The sequence below is a fragment of the Berghia stephanieae genome, chromosome 3, assembly GCF_034508935.2.
Source record: "Berghia stephanieae isolate SIO BIC M18660-M18661 chromosome 3, UCSD_Bste_1.3, whole genome shotgun sequence".
In the NCBI taxonomy this organism is placed as follows: Eukaryota; Metazoa; Mollusca; class Gastropoda; order Nudibranchia; family Aeolidiidae; genus Berghia; species Berghia stephanieae.
In genome coordinates, this window is record NC_088362.1 from 6,848,027 (window position 1) to 6,866,349 (window position 18,323).

The following is an 18,323-nucleotide window of genomic DNA, read 5'->3' on the forward strand; positions in this document are numbered from 1 at the left end:
CTTTAAAATGGTCTCTTATCTCTCAGCACGATTCTATTGTATGCTCCCATTATAGACATAGAAACCGAGACCAATGTATTTTTCTACAGTTAATTTTTGGACAACACTCGAATGTATATCTTCTGAATTCTATTTTTAATATATTAAACCTCAAATAAGTGAAAATTTCCAACATTATGAAATAATAGCCTCGAATTAGAATGTAAGTGCAAAAACTCCATTCTGGTGAATAAGTGATAACAATTATATTTAAAAAACAACAACAATATTGCATTACAACATTTGGTCAAACTGAAATAATTCTATGGCTTTGCTATACATATTATTATAACATCTTTCAAACATACTTTGGATGAAGCAATTCTGTATCCATTAATTAACCCTCTCCTTACCACCTATTGGAAAATCGTCACATTTTTTACGATGCAATCGTCACTTTTCTCATCCAGATTTCTTTTCTTTTTGCCATAGCTATAGTTATAGAACTGATTTCATTGTCAAACAATATAATGTATAGAATGTGCTTGTTGCTTTTCTGTTTGGGTAAGAAATGTCTGTTTTTTTGTGTTGGGTGGGTGTGAAGTTTTGGGGAAAATTCTGAAAATGGCTGGTAAGGAGAGAGTTAAAGAAAGATAACAACCATATTGTTGTTTTTCTTCATTGTAACAGTAGCAGTGCTTGTGTGTAGCAATGATAAAACACGACAGTAAGAATTAATCAGATCCAGGTTACCTATTAATTCCAAACAACACCCCCCCCCCCCCCCCAAAAAAAAAAAAAAAAGAAAAAAAGAAGGAAATACTTTTTAAAAAAAAGAATTTTAACTTAAAGATGAAAAAAAAAAGTAAAATTCATTAATCGTTTTAAAATCCAAACACATCGTTAAAATAGAAGATAAGATAGAAATGTATCCTGGATAGTTTTATGTTATAAAAAAATCCCTAGGACACAAACACTGTCATCAATTGGTCTTCTTATTTTTCTCTTCTTCTTCACGCCACTCTTCCAGGCCTAATTTTCCGAGACGTTTTTCGACCCATTTTGGCATATTCCAAGGGCTGGACCAGGCAAATCGTGGGTTAAAGAGAACAGCGTAGAGAGCTGCTTGAGCCATGAGTAGAGCTGCTACGATTTTAAAGGCGTCCAGTAGAGGGTAGATGGCGTACATCATAGCCAAGTGGACCACGATGTCGAACATTGTGCTTAGGGTGGAGTTCAAATCAATAGGGTGGGATTTCCTGAAATAATCCAAAGAGCTCCAGTCAATGATCTGGGGACGAAAAAGGATAAAATGTGTCTTCTTGTAAAATTTGAGAATATTAGCAAACACGTCTCAAAAGATCAAGCTGAAGAAGCGATTTCCTAGTTGTCTGGCTTTAAAGCCTTGTGATTTTGTGATACGACAGTTGCCTACGGAATGGTAAGTCTAAAATACCAAAAACAATGAAACGAAATGACCACACAGTGTATTTATTGGGACGAGTCCATGGCCTACTTGAGAGTCTATAGTAGGGGCTTGGATGAGTCTCTTGGATTTTGAAACTCATCGGCTGAAAACGATATTATGTCGTCGGGGTGATTTATATAATTTAAAAAATTGATTTTATAGTCAAAATTATGAAACTTGGGTCCAATTTTCACGTGTCTAAAACTGACAGAAGCTCATAGTTCTGTTTTTTTTTTATTATTTCTATTTTAAAAAACAACAACTTTAGAATCGCTTTTAAGTACTTTATTCACTTCCACATAATACCGTTTTGAAATGATACAAGGTACATTATGGAATCCGTTGTCTCGATCCTCTTGAGTCTACTACAAACAACAAGAAGGAAGGAAAAGGACGATCCCTGGGTCAAGTCCCACTGTGTTCAGCCTAATGAAGTATCCTTGGATAAATCTCATTTACTCAATATTCTCTCACCGCACTTATGTGTACGATGAGTACCTCGCTAGTAACAGCATTATCTCTCTCAATTTTATTTTTAATATAAAAGCCTTCCAGATTGTATGTGTTGCCTTACATGTCCAGTCTTCTTGTTGGCTTGGGACTCATTGTAAAATGCTTTGAACAAATTTCATTGACATCGTGTGTGTGAATGAGCATTTTTAGCTGAGGAGGAGGAGGAGGAGGAGGAGGAGGAGGAGGAGGAGGAGGAGGAGGAGGAGGAGAGATGTTTGTTTGTTTTTTTTTGTTTTTTTTTTTAGGGTTTTACAGCGCTCGCAACACATTTAGGTTATATCAGCGCCAGTGAAAAAGAGGAAAATGGGATAGTAACAAGTTCTAGAATTACAATTAAAGCACCCAAGAGAAAGTAAGACAAAGGGGAACTGGGAACAAATAGGGATCAGATGTAGATTCCAAGAGCATACCACCAATGTACTTAGTTTGAGATCACCTATAAGTTTCATCCAGACACAAGCACAAAATCCAACAAAGAGGAATACACTCAAATGCTTATATTATACATTAATAATAACAAATATAATAATACATAACAGAGAGATGATTTACAAGGAAAAAAATATCATCTCCCAAAACAATAACCATGCATTTGACTGTTTCCCTCCCAGCTTGGACTCCGGCCAGGGCCAGGACAAAACCAAGTAAACTCATTCCAAGACAAAGACAGAAAACAGTTATAAGGGGATAGAAGACACAGTATGTACCCCCCCCCCCTGCCCACTATGGGAGGTCAGCAACCCCACCCATGAGGAGGAGGGAGATCGGGAGTCTGAAATAAGGAGAAGGACAACGTGGGTAAGCCACGGAGAATGAGGGGGGGGGGGGGGGGGGGGGGATCCAAAAAAACACAAAAAAACTCCAGATCGATTGAAAAACAGATGGATAGATAGACAGGTAGAATAGTGGATGGTTCGAGGCAGAGAGAGAGAGAGAGAGAGTGTGTGTGTGTGTGTGTGTGTGTGTGAGAGAGAGAGAGTGAGTGAGAGAGAGAGAGAGAGAGAGAGAGAGAGAGGGGGAGGGGAGAGGGAAAGAGAGAGAGAGGGGGGGAGAGAGAGAGAGAGAGAGAAGAGAGAGAGAGAGAGAGAGAGAGAGAGAGAGAGAGAGAAGAGAGAGGGGAGAGAGAGAGAGAGAGAGAGAGAGAGAGAGAGAGAGAGAGAGAGAGAGAGAGAGAGGGTATATCAACTATGTCGAACACGGATGGGCCAATTGTCCTGTTTAACCCTTGACCCTAACCTCCCCCCCCCCCGCTCCCAAACACACACATGCTATCACCAACCTACCACAACAAATGTAATAATAATAATATACATAATGTACATACATAAACCAACATGGAAACTGGTGACTATATAATTTGATATGCAAGTTGATTATACCAATCGTTATCGCTACTGTGGCCATTGTCCAATTCTTAAATGAAGGACAATAATAACAACCCCCCCCCCCCCCCCCCCAAAAAAAAAAAAAAGAAAGAAAAAAACAACAACAAAACACCCCATCATCATCATCATCATCATTGCCTTTTTCACCCTGGGTCAGGGTATAGGCCACAGACAAACAGTTACAGTTGCCATCCCTCTCTATCCTGAGCCAAATTTTTAATCTCATTCCATGTCTTACCACTTCTCTGTTGGCGTCATCGGGTCAGCAGAGTCCTTTCGGCTTTGTCTGTTGTCCTTCATAAATTCTGTCATTCTAGAAACACCCCCCACCACCCCCCCCCCCAAAAAAAAAACAAAAAAACACACACACACACACACACACACACACACACACACACAAATAAATCAGACAAAAATGATGTATACGGACTATAATGTGCATTCATTTTAAGTGATAACACAGTACACTTTACTTTTTGTTTGTTTGTTTGGATCCCCCCCCCTCTAATCTAATTCTCTTGACAATTTCCGATTGTGTCTCATGTCGTTAAGAATCGGACAATGACCAAAATGGCGGCGATTGCTGGAATCATCGTTTTATATTAAAAGAGCATTTCCAGCATGCGGCGTTGAACAAAATATTCTTTTCTCTACGGCAAGGCAATCGGAGTCATTGTCTGAGCTCGCACTCCTACAACATCCAATCTCCCTAACATCCATAACTACCGATAGTCAGCTAAGGTACATATCATCATCCTCAGTACTACCGCAAACTCGGGGGCCCAAATAATTTTGGGGTTTTGGGAGGGGGGAAACTTTTTTTTTTTAAGTCTCTCCTCTCCCAAACCCCCTACTAGACTTTTTTTTAAAGTTCCCCCCCCCCCTCCCAAACCCCCAAAATTATTTGGGTCCCCGAGTTTGCGGTAGTACCTCATCCTCATCCTCATCATCACTACCACCATCATAATCATGATCATCGTCGTCGTCATCATCTACATATTATGTTCCTACACATGCTCTAGTATTGACTACACCATAATGGTTTACATATGACTCAACCTTGAATACAATTGTAGTAGAACTGGCAAATGAAGCGAAACAACTCATACTGCATGGATTTTGGAAGTACGAGTTGACCTCGGTACGCAGGCAGATAAAAGTTTTTCACTGATAATAAATAAGAACGCGCCTACGTGACAACTTCAATGCGGTCAACACCCGTAACAATGTCGGCCATGCCCGTAACCCTTTCATTACTTCTATGCTCGAGGTCATGTTTACTGGGTTATATAACGAACGATAAGTTTTACCAATGACATCATATCATACATTATACAACGTGCAACGTTCGAACCACTGGGTCACCCCTACAACACTCAACACAAAGCTCTATGGTGAGGCTGAGGACCTAAAGCGGACCACAGACTTCATAGCAGATATCGGACTGCAGCCATAGATGTCCATCAGAGGAACGAAGAAGAAGAAGAAGAAGATATAATATTATATGGTCTGTGCACGACATTACATTGGCAATAGACGACCTTTCTGGACTGGACCAGCAGCAGCGGCTCGAGCCACAGACTACCCGTGTTATCTATGGTTAGAGCTAACGTTCAAGGACATTTATAGATAGTATGCGCTTGGCTAAGAAGCTCATAACATTGCTATCCGGAAGTATGACGGACCAACACATAAAAATAAAACTGTATGTATCCATGAACGTTTATAGTCAGGTTAATACAGTTCAGTGAGTATTACTCATAAACGCGGATGGCAAAAAACAATAACAAAGACCCGAGTGACGTCATCTTCGAACTATCTATAGAGTAATGAGTATGCTCACTGAACTGTATTAACCCGACTACAAACGTTCATGGATACACACAGTTTTGTGTGTTCGTCCGTTATACTTCCGGGTGGTAATGTTATGAGCTTCTTAGCCAAGCGCATACTATCTATAGATAGAATGCGCTTGGCCAAGGAGTTCACAACATTGCCATCCGGAAGTATTGATAGAATGAAGATGACGTCACTCAGGTCTTTGTTATTGCTTTTTGCCATCCGCGTTTCTGAGTAATACTCACTAAACGGTATTATCCAGACTATAAACTTTCATTATTACACATAGTTGTGTGTGTTGGTTCGTTATACTTCCGGATGGCAATGTTGTGAACTTCTTAGCCAAGCGCATACTATCTATAACGGACCAACACACAAACTCTGCGTAACCATGAACTTTTATATAGTCTGGTTAATACAGTTTAGTGAGAACAACTCACAAACGCGGATGGCAAAAACAATAACAAAGGCCTGATAATAGTAGTAGTAGTACTAATAGTAGTAGTAGTACTAGTAGTAGTAGTAGTAGCAGTAGTAATAGTAGTAGTAGTAGTAGTAGGAGGAGGAGGAGGAGGAGGAGGAGGAGGAGGTAGAGGAGGAGGAGGAAGAGGGGGAGGAGTTTTGTTTTATATGTTTTTAAGGGTTTCACGGCGCTTGCAGTAAAAAGAAGAAAACGGGTCAGTCAAATAAATATTCTAGATTTACAATCAAAGCATCCAAGAAAAAGAAAGACAAAGGGAGAATGGTTCAAATAGCGAACAGATGCAGATTCCAAGAGCATACCATCAATGTACTTAGTTTGAGATCACCTTAAAGTCTCATCAAGACACCAGCACAGGATCCCAATAAGAGGAAAACACTCAAAAACTATCTAAACCGACCTCATGGACGTATATCATACGGGTCTATTCACAGAAAATATGATGAGAAGCCTCTTTTCTTCTGTGGGTCTATTTCTACATACACCGCACGTTTACACCCACAATGGCGGTACATAAAACGGCTTTTTAATTCATTTTATTTATATTTATTGTCATAATTTAATTCGTACTTTCTTACAAAGGGGTATTCTATTTCCCATCTCATCATTGTTTATGTTTATTCACCGTAACTACGCCATTCACACACACACCTCTCATTCGTCCTTAGTGTCTTATTCGTCGTGTTTTGTTGATAAAGGGGAAACCAGAAACGTCCACAGTATGTCTTCGTCAAATAAATTGAGGCTTACACAATTCAACACTTATCGTTATTTTTTCCTTCGAGCTTCAAGCAGCAACATTTTCATTAATTAACCAGCACCACCAACGGAGGTGCATAAAAACGGTGGATTTATTTACAAACTCCAATGGAGCTGCATAAAAACGGTGCGTTTTTCTACACCTCCAACGGAGGTGCATTAAACGCCACCATATAGATATATAGATAGATTGCAAGATAGAAAAGAACTGATATGTTGTTAAGAGGCAACAGGATTATCGCATATTTCATATTATTTAAAGTTTACTCACCTTTTTGGCCCAGTAGGTTTTATTCCACGTGATAAAGTAGTAAAGGTGCTGCATTAGGTGCAAGACCATAAGCCATTGCATGCATTGTGTTAAAAGAAGGGAGGAACAAACAACAGTCAGTCCATCCACCAGAAAATAGTAGCGAATCCTGATAAGATCTTTTCTAGGCAGTGTCCGCAATCCACACAAAATCATAGAGTGAGCTAAAATGTGGTAGAACTCCATGGCAAACAAGAGGAATGCGCTGATATCGAATAAGAGACTCATGATTTCACACAGATATTTCCAGGCTTCGCAATGGACTGATTCTGCAAAAATAAAAAAAAAACAATAAAATATAGAAAGTTCGAAGATGACGTCACTCAGGCCTTTGTTATTGTTTTTGCCATCCGCGTTTGTGAGTTGTTCTCACTAAACTGTATTAACCAGCCTATAAAAGTTCATGGTTACACAGAGTTTGTGTGTTGGTCCGTTATACTTCCGGATGGCAATGTTGTGAACTCCTTGGCCAAGCGCATTCTATCTATAATTTACACAAAGGATGAATATGATAACAGATTAACTCTTTAGTCAGATTTGAAATATTGTATGATGTTCTCTCAATAATAAGATAGTTTTACTGCTAGTGGCATAGAATTGTAATCAGCTTGCAAAATTCTGATGACCGAAATACTTGTGATAACAAACAATTAAAAAAAAAACAACAGAGATAAGCAAAATAAGTGTGTCCTCTTATTCTTAACATTTATGTGTATCGCAAAGATTATAGAGAATAAAAAAAAAAAATCAAAACAGATAAAATCCACTTTTTTATTTATCAATCACAGATAATCCAATTTTGTATTTAACAATCATATTATAAATTTTAACAAATCCCTGAAACCTAACGAAACCGCACTCCTCTTTATTATCATTACCGCAAATATTTTCATTATTATTATTATTTTATTATCATAATATCATCATCATCATCATACCCCCACTAGAAGAACATTATAAAAAAGTCCACCCCCCCCCCCCCCCACCTCCCAAACCCCCTACTAGAACAAGAATACTGGGGATGTAGGAGCTTTCGGAAGGCCTCCCTTAAAAAAAACAACAGAAAAACAAAAACAAAAACAAAATTGATCTTTTCTATAGTGCAATATCGAGCACTACTTTAGGTTTTTGGGCTTCTTAATCCTAGACTTCAGATTAGATTTAAACACATGATAATAAATGAACTAAAAAAAACAACTCACTTACGGGGTAGAAATTGTTTTGAAACAAATTGCTCCAACTCCACTCAGTCACAGGCAGGATAGCTACCTAAATTATCAAGCAAAAAGAAGTCGTTGACCGATTGATTTCCTTTGAACACACAAATACAATGTTTCTCAGTGTTGTGTGTGTGTGTGTGTGTGTGTGTCGTGTGTAGTGTGTGACAAGAGGCTCTATGGTCATTAGTGGCAGGTTGGCGGATTTTCCGCTAAATTGGCGGATTTTTAAACGTGGCAGGGAAAAAATGGCCCGGCGGATGGCGAATTTTTGATGATTTGTATACCTTTAAAAAAAGTAAAAGTACAGCAATCAAGTCTAATTATTTCCTCTTTTTTCCCCATGAAGTGACTTTTAGGAGGACCTATTGTGAGTGTACTAGAAAAACAATATCCAACAGTCTAAATCCTGCTCAAACAAAATCGAAATTCCGAATCCTTATGCCTTTGAAAAGGAAATAATTGCAAATAAATGAGTAGCGTTTAGTGACATAATTTTTATTCTGAGACATTAAACTATTGTTGATTATAATACGTGTTTAAAACCAAATGGCGGATTTTTGGCAAATGTCGCAGGTGAAGTAGGGCAAAGTTGGTGGATTTCTGGCATAAAGTTGGCGGGACTTTTGCAAAGGTACCTGGCAATACCGATGAGGATCAGAGGTGTATGTAAAGTAAGATAAAACAATTTTGAAGTTTGCATTGATATGTTTGTTAAAATTTCACGAATCTGGGCGATTCAATAAACAATGCCGCCATTGTGCACTCCACACATATTTAATTTAGGTGCTTATTGTAGCCTTTCCATGCCAACTTCCGACTTTTACTGGATGTCGACTGTCGAGATACCGTATACCTACTAAAAGTAGGCTACTTTCACTTTCGTAATTCGTGAGTCATTTCCGAGAATTAGGATTTGTTAGATATACAAAATTGCGCTCAAATTGATTCACTGTCGTGTTTGGAGATAATTAAGTGTTTGATGAGATTAACACATTTTAAAATATCGATATTGCAGTTTTGTGAGACACCCAAAGGCCCAAGCCCAAGGGCAAGGGTGACATACTTTGTGAACTTACTGTATGTGATATAATATAGGCACTTTGATAAAATTTTCAAACTCAAAATATCTTGATTTGACTCAGTCAGGGGATGGGACTTGAAAAAACATAAAATTTGATACCTTATTTGTTTCTCTACGACCTACGGTTCCAGAGTTATTTATATTTTTCTACTGAAATTTTTTGTCAACTTTACAGAGAGAATCTGTGATCTCCTCACTGCTGCCTCAAAACCAGCATCTCGCGGCGATCGGGAAATTTTGAGTCTTGCAGTCAACATGGCCCACTTATTGTTTTCAGAAATTTTGTTTCAATTCAAAAATAAATGGCAAGTGTTAGATATCATTTTAAAGGTCAGAAAATAAGCTTTATTTTCATATAAATCATTTTCATGTATGGAAAGTTTGGAAAAAATTAATGATAAACGAAAATGGAAAAAAATATGAGGTTTTTGGCCTACAAAGTGGGGTTGGTGGCGGGAAAAATAAAATAATGAGCGAGTATATCAATTTGTATGAAATTTGGCAGAGATTTTCTTCAATTAATTGTCTGTCGATGTATGAAGTATAATTAAAATGTATCCATAATTTAAAAAGTTGTTATAATTCAAAAATTTATAAATTTTTATTACATAAGTTTTCTGAGAAATACAATCAGGAATTGAGAATGAAATACACCGTTAGAAAGCTTGTTTTGTGCCCTTTATAATGATACCAAAATTAGTCACATAGGTTCACAAATAACGCCAAGGTGACCAACACAGTAAAGGGTCAAAAATAAAGTTCCAAAAAACGAGTTTCACCTTACAGTGAGCCTTTCGGCGGCCACTGGACTGGAGTTATCAAAGTGCCTATATACAATGCCAATTTCTAATTTCTCAGCATCGGGCCTGTTTGGCAACTTTTTAGGCATCACGGTCTTAGGTGAACATCGGCGCGCAGTGAATTCGTCGTCATCGTCTTCTTTGAATAAATAGACTATTTTCTGTCGATGTCCATATCTAGATACTAAGAGAAGAAAGAAAATGAATTAAGTAATTAAGTGACAAATCAATTAATTTAACCACCCCTTCCCCAAATGCATCATCCACTCATTAATTTACAATCAAAAACTTGAGCACAGCCTAATAAAATAAAATCAAGTCACTTTGCATATTATCTAATATGTAGGAATTTAGGGCTGATTGTCAGCTGCACTTTATTCCATCTTGTTGATAAGCGAGGAATGCAATTTGGTGTTGGTGTGTGATGATGTTCTTTGTACATTTTTATTTACAAAAAGAGGTTACTAAAGGAATGAATGGGTGGTGCCAAAGTCTATGATGCTAAAAGCTCACTTTTAGTGCTGAAATCCATTATGTATACATATATTTATATAAATATATAATATATATATATATATATATATTTATTTTATATATATTATGTTTAGCATGATAATAAGTTTTACTATTAATACGTTTTATCTCTGTTTTAAAAAGTAGAGAAAACAAATCAACGTCATTTTATGAATAAACATATGTAAATTAATGAGAAAAGTCCATTTTGATGAGTTATTCTAATTAATTGGCATAAAAGTATGGTGTGGTTCAAACGAAATATTTAATTTTTAATTTAAAACCTTTCTTGTAGCTTCTCTAATTACCGGCTTAATTGTAGAAAGATTCTAATGTCTTTTTCAAGTCTACCGAAATTTAAAAGTTTCTATTTCATATCATGAGAGAAATCATTGAAGAATAGTAGGGTTTTAAAGAACATTTCTTTTACCGTCATCCGACATATATGACTGATTTTTCTCCTTTTCAGATTGTGTGAGAAATGGCTCTTAGGCTTTCCTCGGCTGTTTGCTCTGTTATAAAATCTTCAAATAGACAAGGCTTCTATAATGCATTGAAGTGTGTCGCAGCAATTGGGGTGACAGCAAAACTGTTACCAGTTGCATTAGTGGTGAGTTCAGAAATTTTGCACCATATCATACCTGTAAAGCTCACTCCAATTTTTCACATATCTCTCCCCGCCTCACCTCCCTCTAAAAAATTATATTAATGTTATTTTAGTCAAATGTTGAATAAATGAATGACAAGTGGGATTCATGAAATACAAATCGTGCTCCAATAACTGCAACTAATCTGTCTCTTCTCCAACTTTCAGTGTTCTTGGCAGATTATATGCTGCAAGTTTATTGAAGAAGGAGTGGAGGTGGTGGTGGTGGGGGGGGGGGGGGGGGGGGTAGGTCACCCGAAACATTAACAATCTTTCGCCTTATGTTATTTTTTAAAGCTTGATAACGCTCCACATTCATTTTTATTTTTCATATTTTAAGCACTGTTTTTCCAGATTGAGGTCAGATGAAGTTTCCAAAGCCAAAAACGCAGAGCTTTCAAATCAGCCAACAATATTTTCCAAAATTATCGACAAATCTATTCCAGCTGATATCTTATATGAGGATGAAAAGGTAAAGATGACCAAAAAAAAAAAAAGTTATAGAAATGTTTAATTTATTTCTAAATCACAAAGACATATATAACAAAATATAATTTGAATAAATTACTCTCTGTCTATATATCAATGCACCATTCAATGCAACATTCACAACATTGATTCACATTTTTTGGTATATTTACAAATAAAATTTTCTTCAGTGGTATAATTCCCTTTTTTATCTAATTTCTATTCAATATTTATTTACTGCGACTATGTGGTCTTGTGATATGACACTCGCTTTCGAATCGGAAGGTCCTGGGTTCGAGCCTTGCTCGACGCATAGTTGATTTCATGGAATAGGCTCTTTACTGACATTCTCTCACCATACTCAGGTGTAAAAGGAGTGCCTGGCCATTAACAGCATTGTCTCTATCAGAAATAAATTGTAATACCGCCTAACTGACGTTATGTCTCATCCTACATATTAAGTGTTGCTGTTGGTCAGGGACCGTTTGTAAAATGCTTTGAGCATGTCTAGTGGATATTGTACTATATAAATGCTCAACTTTTTTTTTTTTACTGAATTGGGAATTTTGATCTTCCTTTGTGGCTGGTGAGGACATGTCTTGTTGTTTAATCTATCTTTCTATATCTTTTATCATATCTAACCACAGTGCCTTGCCTTCTCCGATGTGTCTCCACAAGCCCCTGTTCATTTTCTTGTCATTCCCAAGAAACCAATTTCAATGCTAAGCAAGGCCCAGGATGAGGATCAAATGGTAAAAAAATATTTGTTGTAATTTTTTAAAATGGGTATAAAAACTAAGTGGTTTTGTGGATGGGCATAGGGTATGGGGGAGAAGAATAGATTGAACACAATTCCGTTTCAATTGTGAGATGATGATAGAGCAATCTTGAGATGTGACAGTATTTTATGACCTGCATAATCATACCATAATGTTGAAATTTGACCTGTGATTTAACACGAGAGAGATTGTCAAAATTTGTAAAATAAAAAAAAAATTAATTTAGGTCTTTGGGATAAGTATGAATGATTCATTTGAACGAGGAATTAGAGTGAAATATAGATATGCTTTTAAATTTTAAATGCAAATTTGTAATTGATTGGATTTTGAAATCATTTCAAAGCATTTTCTTTTCCTCACACTCACATTGTTTTGAAAAATAATACAGTCCTTGTCTGCCTAAAGACAAATTATTATTTTGGACACTCTATGACCATATGTTTTAAATTATCAATGATGACAGTATCTTTCATGTAAATTTGATATAAGGAATTTATTTATCGGAGCTATCCCTGTTAATTTATTATTACTTCACTTAAACGTGAAGTCTGTCCTACTGTATGGATGTGAAACTTGGAACGCATCACAGGCATGTATAAGGAGGGTACAGATTTTCGTAAACAGGTGCATGCTTAAGCTACTCAGAATAAAATGGATGGATAGAATAAAAAATGAAGAAGTATGGAAAAGAACACAGCAGAAACCAGTGGGAGAGGAAATAGGAAGAAGACGATGGAGGTGGATTGGACACAGGCTTAGAAAGAATGACTCCACTATAACAAAGAAAGTATTGGACTGGAACCCTCAGGGCAGAAGATCAAGGGAAGGCCACGAGGAACATGGAGAAGAATTAAAGAAGCTGATATACAGAGAAGTGGTAAGACATGGAATGAGATAAAAAAGTTAGCTCGGGATAGAGAAGGATGGAAAGTGTTTGTCTGTGGCCTATACCCTGACCCAGGGTGAAAAAGGCAATGATGATGATGATCCCTGTTAATAGTATGGTATATTATTTGATTAAAGCCAAACTACCAAATTTTTTACAATTTGACTAGATGAAGCCACAAAGTTTTTAAAAATGTTTGATTGTCTTTAGCTCCTAGGTCATTTGCTTTTGGTTGCAAAGAATGTGGCTGATACGAAAGGATTGGAAAAGGGATACCGAGTGGGTAAGTTCCTGGATGGATAAGTTCTGGGTTGCTTTGTATGGTTTTGATGTTTCCACATTTGAATTAAATGCTTTCAATTTTGAATATTTGCAATTACATTAACAATTCTTCCACAATTGTTTTGCCACAAAAATACTATTAAAAATGTTAATTGGGCTTCTGGTTTCAGTGGTCTTCATTTATAAGCACTCTTTGGGAATCGAGCAGAGCTTGCTTATAGCTGGATTGTACTTATAAGAGGATTCTTTGTGAATTATTTGTTCAAAGATCACATTACAATAAAAATAACTGTTACCTCGAGTTTCCAAATATTTACATAATGAATGCTTGCAGCAGGTTGCAGACTTACTTTCCATTGATCATTAAAAAATCATTTTAAAAACTTTTTTTATTTTCTTTTATTTTTATATTTAATGTTTTTAGGGTAAATAAGCTCCTATTTTCTGCCACAATGTGTGGCAGCATTATGCATATCGATGGCCCGTTGATCAAACCTCTGAAGTATAGTATCGCAAAGAGGCTACTTCAGAGGTTTGATCAACGGGCCATCGATATGTTTGTGGGACAAAGGGCAAAGAAGCTTGTGATTGTTGCTTTATTAGACTTTCGATCGGGTGCACCTGTTTATGTCATCCACTATTTCTTTGAACTGTTCAGACTCCATTCTCAGCCATTAATTCATTAATTAAGTTGAAGATAAAGTCTAATGGTTTTAATTGCTTATTATTAATTATTATTATTATTAATAATATTATTTGTTATTATTATTATTATTATTATTATTATTATATTATTATTATTATTATTATTATTATTATTATTGTTATTTTTATACAACCTCTGAGGTTGTTGGTGCAGAGTGCCAGTGTTTAGCACAGATATACTTATCAACACATCATTAGCACACCTAACACCTTTGTAAACAAACTGTTGTCATCAAAATGACTGTGTCTTGATCGATGATTAATTATGACCATTCTTATGACAGTCTGAACCCTCCTTCCCTTTACCCCTCTTCCTGCACCTTGTCACGTAGACAATGTGATCGTCTCTAACCCTCCCTCACCCTCTCACCCATCCTCCTCCAGTACAGTTTCATTGACTTGCAGAGCCTACTTATTGTTATCACTAAGGATTTTATTTCGGATGTGCATTGTCCATTTCATCAACAGTCGGAATGTTACTTCCCTCTTAATGATGTATGGTAACTTAGTAACTGGCTCTAAACTATCAGACGGGCGCTTAAATGACCTAAATAGTGTCGAAAGCGCCATTAAACACCTAAAAACAAACAACAAATGAACTATCAGAACAATGGCGGACACCCTTTTGAAATATTTCTCCGACGATCATAAAAGCATATCCAGAGGGAAAAAAAACCCATTATAAATCTGATCATGTTTTGACTTTTACACATTCTGATCACAAAGACATATGAAAAGTTCTAGCCAGCATGAAGAATAAAAAGTACTGATTTTCTTTGTTTAGAACCATGATGGCCGCCGTTGCTGGGCGAAGTGACATCAGACTATTGAATCCAATTGCTTTGTGCAAGGGAAGTAATTATGGAATAGTGAGGTGTAAACCATACATTACTCGCAAATCATTTTGGTGGTTTTTGTTAACCCTGTTTGTCAATCGTTTGTATTATAAGATATTTTTGTATATTTCTTTTTAGTAATTTATTTATTTATTTTTTCTTTTCTTTTTGTAATTTTTAATTGATGGTCAGAAAATTTAGCTTTCTTATAAATGGAGTCCTTTTCGATGATTGTGCATAAAAAGGGTTATAGTTATATTCATATAGCAAAAATACTGCAACTATTGTGCTTAAAAAGGGTTATAGTTATATTCATATAGCAAAGATACTGCAAATATTGTGCTTAAAAAGGGTTATAGTGATATTCATAGAGCAAAAATACTGCTTCACACTATGAGTGTACTTATAGTTATAGCCAGATCATGCTTGTATCTGGAGTGCGTATAAACGTAGACCACTGTATTTATTGATAATTCCAGGTCAGACTATTCCATTTCGTTTACAATGACTTGTGGTTTGGTTTTGGTTTCACATGAGCGACAACTTATCATGAATCACATCTGCAAAATTTCTTGTTTATTTAAATGTTGTGCGGCTATGTGGTCTAGTGGTATGACACTCGCTTTCGGATCGGAAGGTCCTGGGTTCAAGCCATGCGCTCGGCGCATAGTTGAGTCCTTGGAAAAGGCTATTTACTCACATTCTCTCACCGTACTCAGGTGTAAAATGAGTACCTGGCCGTTAACAGCGTTGTCTTTGTCCGAAAAATTGTAATTTCGCCTAACAGGCATCATGTCCCGTCCTACATGTTAAATGTTGCTGTTGACCAGGGACCCCTTGTAAAGCGCTTTGAGCACATTTAGTGGATATTGCGCTATATAAAGCTCAATTTAAATCTGATGAATCATTTTCTTTTTGTTTTGTATTTTTCCAAAACCTCCCTCCCCCCCCCCCCCCCTTTCTTTTTTTCAGTGATAAACAATGGTCATGACGGAGCACAGTCAGTCTACCATTTACACATTCATGTATTAGGAGGGAGACAAATGTCATGGCCTCCTGGTTAACACGTTCATGATGATGAGTGCGGAATCTGTTGTTTTAACATAACAGGATGCTGATATATCAACAAATTTTTTTTGACCAACCAGCTTTTTCACAGACCTGTTACATATATACAGTTTTAATCAGTTTAAACAGATTTTATGGAATCCAAATTAGATTTTTTCCCATCCACATTCGGATTTTTAAACCTAGTTTAGGGAGGGAAATTTGAAAAAAAAATATCGTTATTTTACATACAAATGGAAATGTAACCAAAATGAACCAACATCACACCTATCCATAAGTACCTATTTAAAAGTGGACTTTTCCTATAAATAGGGTGGCATTGCTGGTTAATAGAGATTTTATTCCTTGAAATTTCGATTTATTGGAAGAAATAGAGATTTGAGAGGGAATTTTAATTTGATAGTCTGATCATTGTGGTGAATAAAGTTTTCGTCTCTTTCTTTTTTTAAGAACTCTGATTTTTCCTATTTTCGTTTATTTTGAACATTAATATAAATTCCTTCTCTTCTTCTCTTCCTCTCTCTCTTCTCTTCTTCTTCTTCTCTTCTCTTCTTTCTTCTCTTCTTCTCTTCTTCTCTTCTCTCTTCTCTTCTTCTTCTTCTTCTTCCTTCTTCTTTCTTCTTCTTCTTCTCTTCTTCTTCTTCTTTCTTCTTCTCTCTCTTCTTCTCTTCTTCTTTTCTTCTTCTTCTTCTTCTCTTCTTCCTCTTCTTCTTTCTTCTCTTCTTCTCCTTCTTCTTCTTCTTCTCTCTTCTTCTTCTTCTCTTCTTCTTCTTCTCTCTTCTTCTTTCTTCTTCTTCTTCTTCTTTCTTCTTCTTCTTCTTCTTCTTCTCTTCTTCTTCTTCTTCTTCTTCTTTTTCTTCTTCTTCTTCTTTCTTCTTCTTCTTCTTTCTTCTTCTTCTTCTTCTCTCTCTTCTTCTCTTCTTCTTCTTCTTCTTCTTTCTTCTTCTTCTTCTTCTTCTTCTCTTCTTCTTCTTCTTCTTTCTTCTTTCTTCTTCTTCTTCTTCTTCTCTTCTTCTTCTTCTTCTTCTTCTTCTTCTTCTTCTTCTTCTTTCTTCTCTTTTTTCTTCTTCTTCTTCTTCTTCTTCTTCTTCTTCTTCTTTCTTCTTCTTCTTCTTCTTCTTCTTCTTCTTCTTCTTCTTCTTTCTTCTTCTTCTTCTTCTTCTTCTCTTCTTCTTCTTCTTCTTCTTCTTCTTCTCTTCTCTTCTCTTCTCTTCTTCTTCTTCTTCTTCTTCTTCTTCTTCTCTTCTCTTCTCTCTCTTCTTCTTCTTCTTCTTCTTCTTCTTCTTCTTCTTCTTCTTCTTCTTCTTCTTCTTCTTCTTCTTCTTCTTCTTCTTCTTCTAGTCCTTAATGCAGAGGATATTTTATAATATGTTGTCGAAATGTCTGCCTTTTTTCTCAGGACCATAAATCTTTCTGCTAGTATTGCCAATGTCAGATTTTTACTGTGATTAAAATAATGCAATTTATGTATTATGTTTGTCAATAAAATGTATACTCCATAGATGTTACTTATTGCTTTATTTATAACAATCCTTTCTTAACTCACTCAACCCTAACACCGACAATATCCGTAGTTTACCTGGGGTTACTTTTGCCCCATGCCTATTTTTTACATTTTTTTATGAGACAAATTATATCGTGATATCAAAGTTACTGTTCTTAATTTTTACATGTTAATGGTAGTTGAATAAAACTATCTATGTACATGCTCATTTTTAATACATTTTTTCAAAATTTGAAAAGTAGAAAAAAATATCTAGGATTGAGTGAGTTAATATCCGTATTTCGGTTCATATTCCCTTCCAATGGGTGGGGTCTTTTGACCTCCCATGGTGGGCAGGAGGTCACTTGCTGTGTTTTTTATCCCCCTATATCTGGTTCCTGAATTGCTTTCTGTTTTTATCTTGTAATGGGATTACTGTACTTGGTTTTGTCCTGGTGCTTGCCGGAGTCCTTTGGCTGAGAGGGAAACAGTCAAATGTATAGTGTTAGTTTTGGGAGGTGATATTTTTTTCCCCTTGTAATCATCTCTCTTATGTTATGTAATGATAGTTATATTTCTGGGTGGGGTTCCTGACCTCCCATAGTGGCCAGGGGGGTACATACTGCGTCTTCTATCCCCTTATATCTGTTTTCCAACATGCTTTCTGTCTTTGTCTTGGAATGAGATTACTTGGTTGTGGCCTTTTTTGTTTTGATCATATATCGTAAACATTTGAGTGTATTCCTCTTAGTGGGATCCTGTGTTGGTGTCTGGATGAGACTTTAAGTTGATTCCAACGAAGCACATTGATGGTGTGCTCTT

At 36.3% G+C, this 18,323-nt stretch overlaps 2 protein-coding genes across 7 annotated transcripts; one reads left to right on the forward strand and one right to left on the reverse strand.

Annotated features, from left to right (window-relative positions):
* Window positions 1-863: 863 nt before the first annotated feature.
* Window positions 864-8,047, reverse strand: LOC144969447 (uncharacterized). 2 transcript variants are annotated; one of them, XM_078908559.1, is made up of 3 exons: window positions 7,941-8,047; window positions 6,696-7,003; window positions 864-1,270 (listed from the first exon to the last, which is right to left on the reverse strand). In XM_078908559.1, exons 2-3 carry the CDS (start codon window positions 6,960-6,962, stop codon window positions 962-964), a joined length of 576 nt encoding a protein of 191 aa, XP_078764685.1. In that variant the 5' UTR covers window positions 6,963-7,003; window positions 7,941-8,047; the 3' UTR covers window positions 864-961. The 2 variants fall into 2 exon arrangements, with proteins under 2 accessions (XP_078764685.1, XP_078764686.1); XM_078908560.1 differs by having other exon boundaries at window positions 7,937-8,047.
* A 489-nt stretch (window positions 8,048-8,536) lies between these two features.
* Window positions 8,537-17,519, forward strand: LOC144969448 (adenosine 5'-monophosphoramidase HINT1-like). 5 transcript variants are annotated; one of them, XM_078908561.1, is made up of 6 exons: window positions 8,537-8,625; window positions 10,818-10,958; window positions 11,335-11,466; window positions 12,110-12,214; window positions 13,338-13,410; window positions 15,923-17,519. In XM_078908561.1, exons 2-6 carry the CDS (start codon window positions 10,830-10,832, stop codon window positions 16,012-16,014), a joined length of 531 nt encoding a protein of 176 aa, XP_078764687.1. In that variant the 5' UTR covers window positions 8,537-8,625; window positions 10,818-10,829; the 3' UTR covers window positions 16,015-17,519. The 5 variants fall into 5 exon arrangements, with proteins under 5 accessions (XP_078764687.1, XP_078764690.1, XP_078764691.1 ...); XM_078908564.1 differs by lacking the exon at window positions 8,537-8,625 and adding an exon at window positions 8,669-8,842 and having other exon boundaries at window positions 15,923-16,389; XM_078908565.1 differs by lacking the exon at window positions 8,537-8,625 and adding an exon at window positions 8,669-8,816 and having other exon boundaries at window positions 15,923-16,389.
* The last annotated feature ends 804 nt before the right edge of the window (window positions 17,520-18,323 follow it).

Bases quoted from the DNA above. Each gene is read 5' to 3' on its own strand.
- LOC144969447 (XM_078908559.1), bottom strand. From the start codon at position 6,962: ATGAGTCTCTTATTCGATATCAGCGCATTCCTCTTGTTTGCCATGGAG. The intron at 1,271-6,695 runs GTGAGTAAACTT...TTTCGTCCCCAG, and splicing joins AAACCTACTGGGCCAAAAAG to ATCATTGACTGGAGCTCTTT.
- LOC144969448 (XM_078908561.1), top strand. From the start codon at position 10,830: ATGGCTCTTAGGCTTTCCTCGGCTGTTTGCTCTGTTATAAAATCTTCA. The intron at 10,959-11,334 runs GTGAGTTCAGAA...TCATATTTTAAG, and splicing joins TGTTACCAGTTGCATTAGTG to CACTGTTTTTCCAGATTGAG. The intron at 11,467-12,109 runs GTAAAGATGACC...ATCTAACCACAG, and splicing joins TCTTATATGAGGATGAAAAG to TGCCTTGCCTTCTCCGATGT.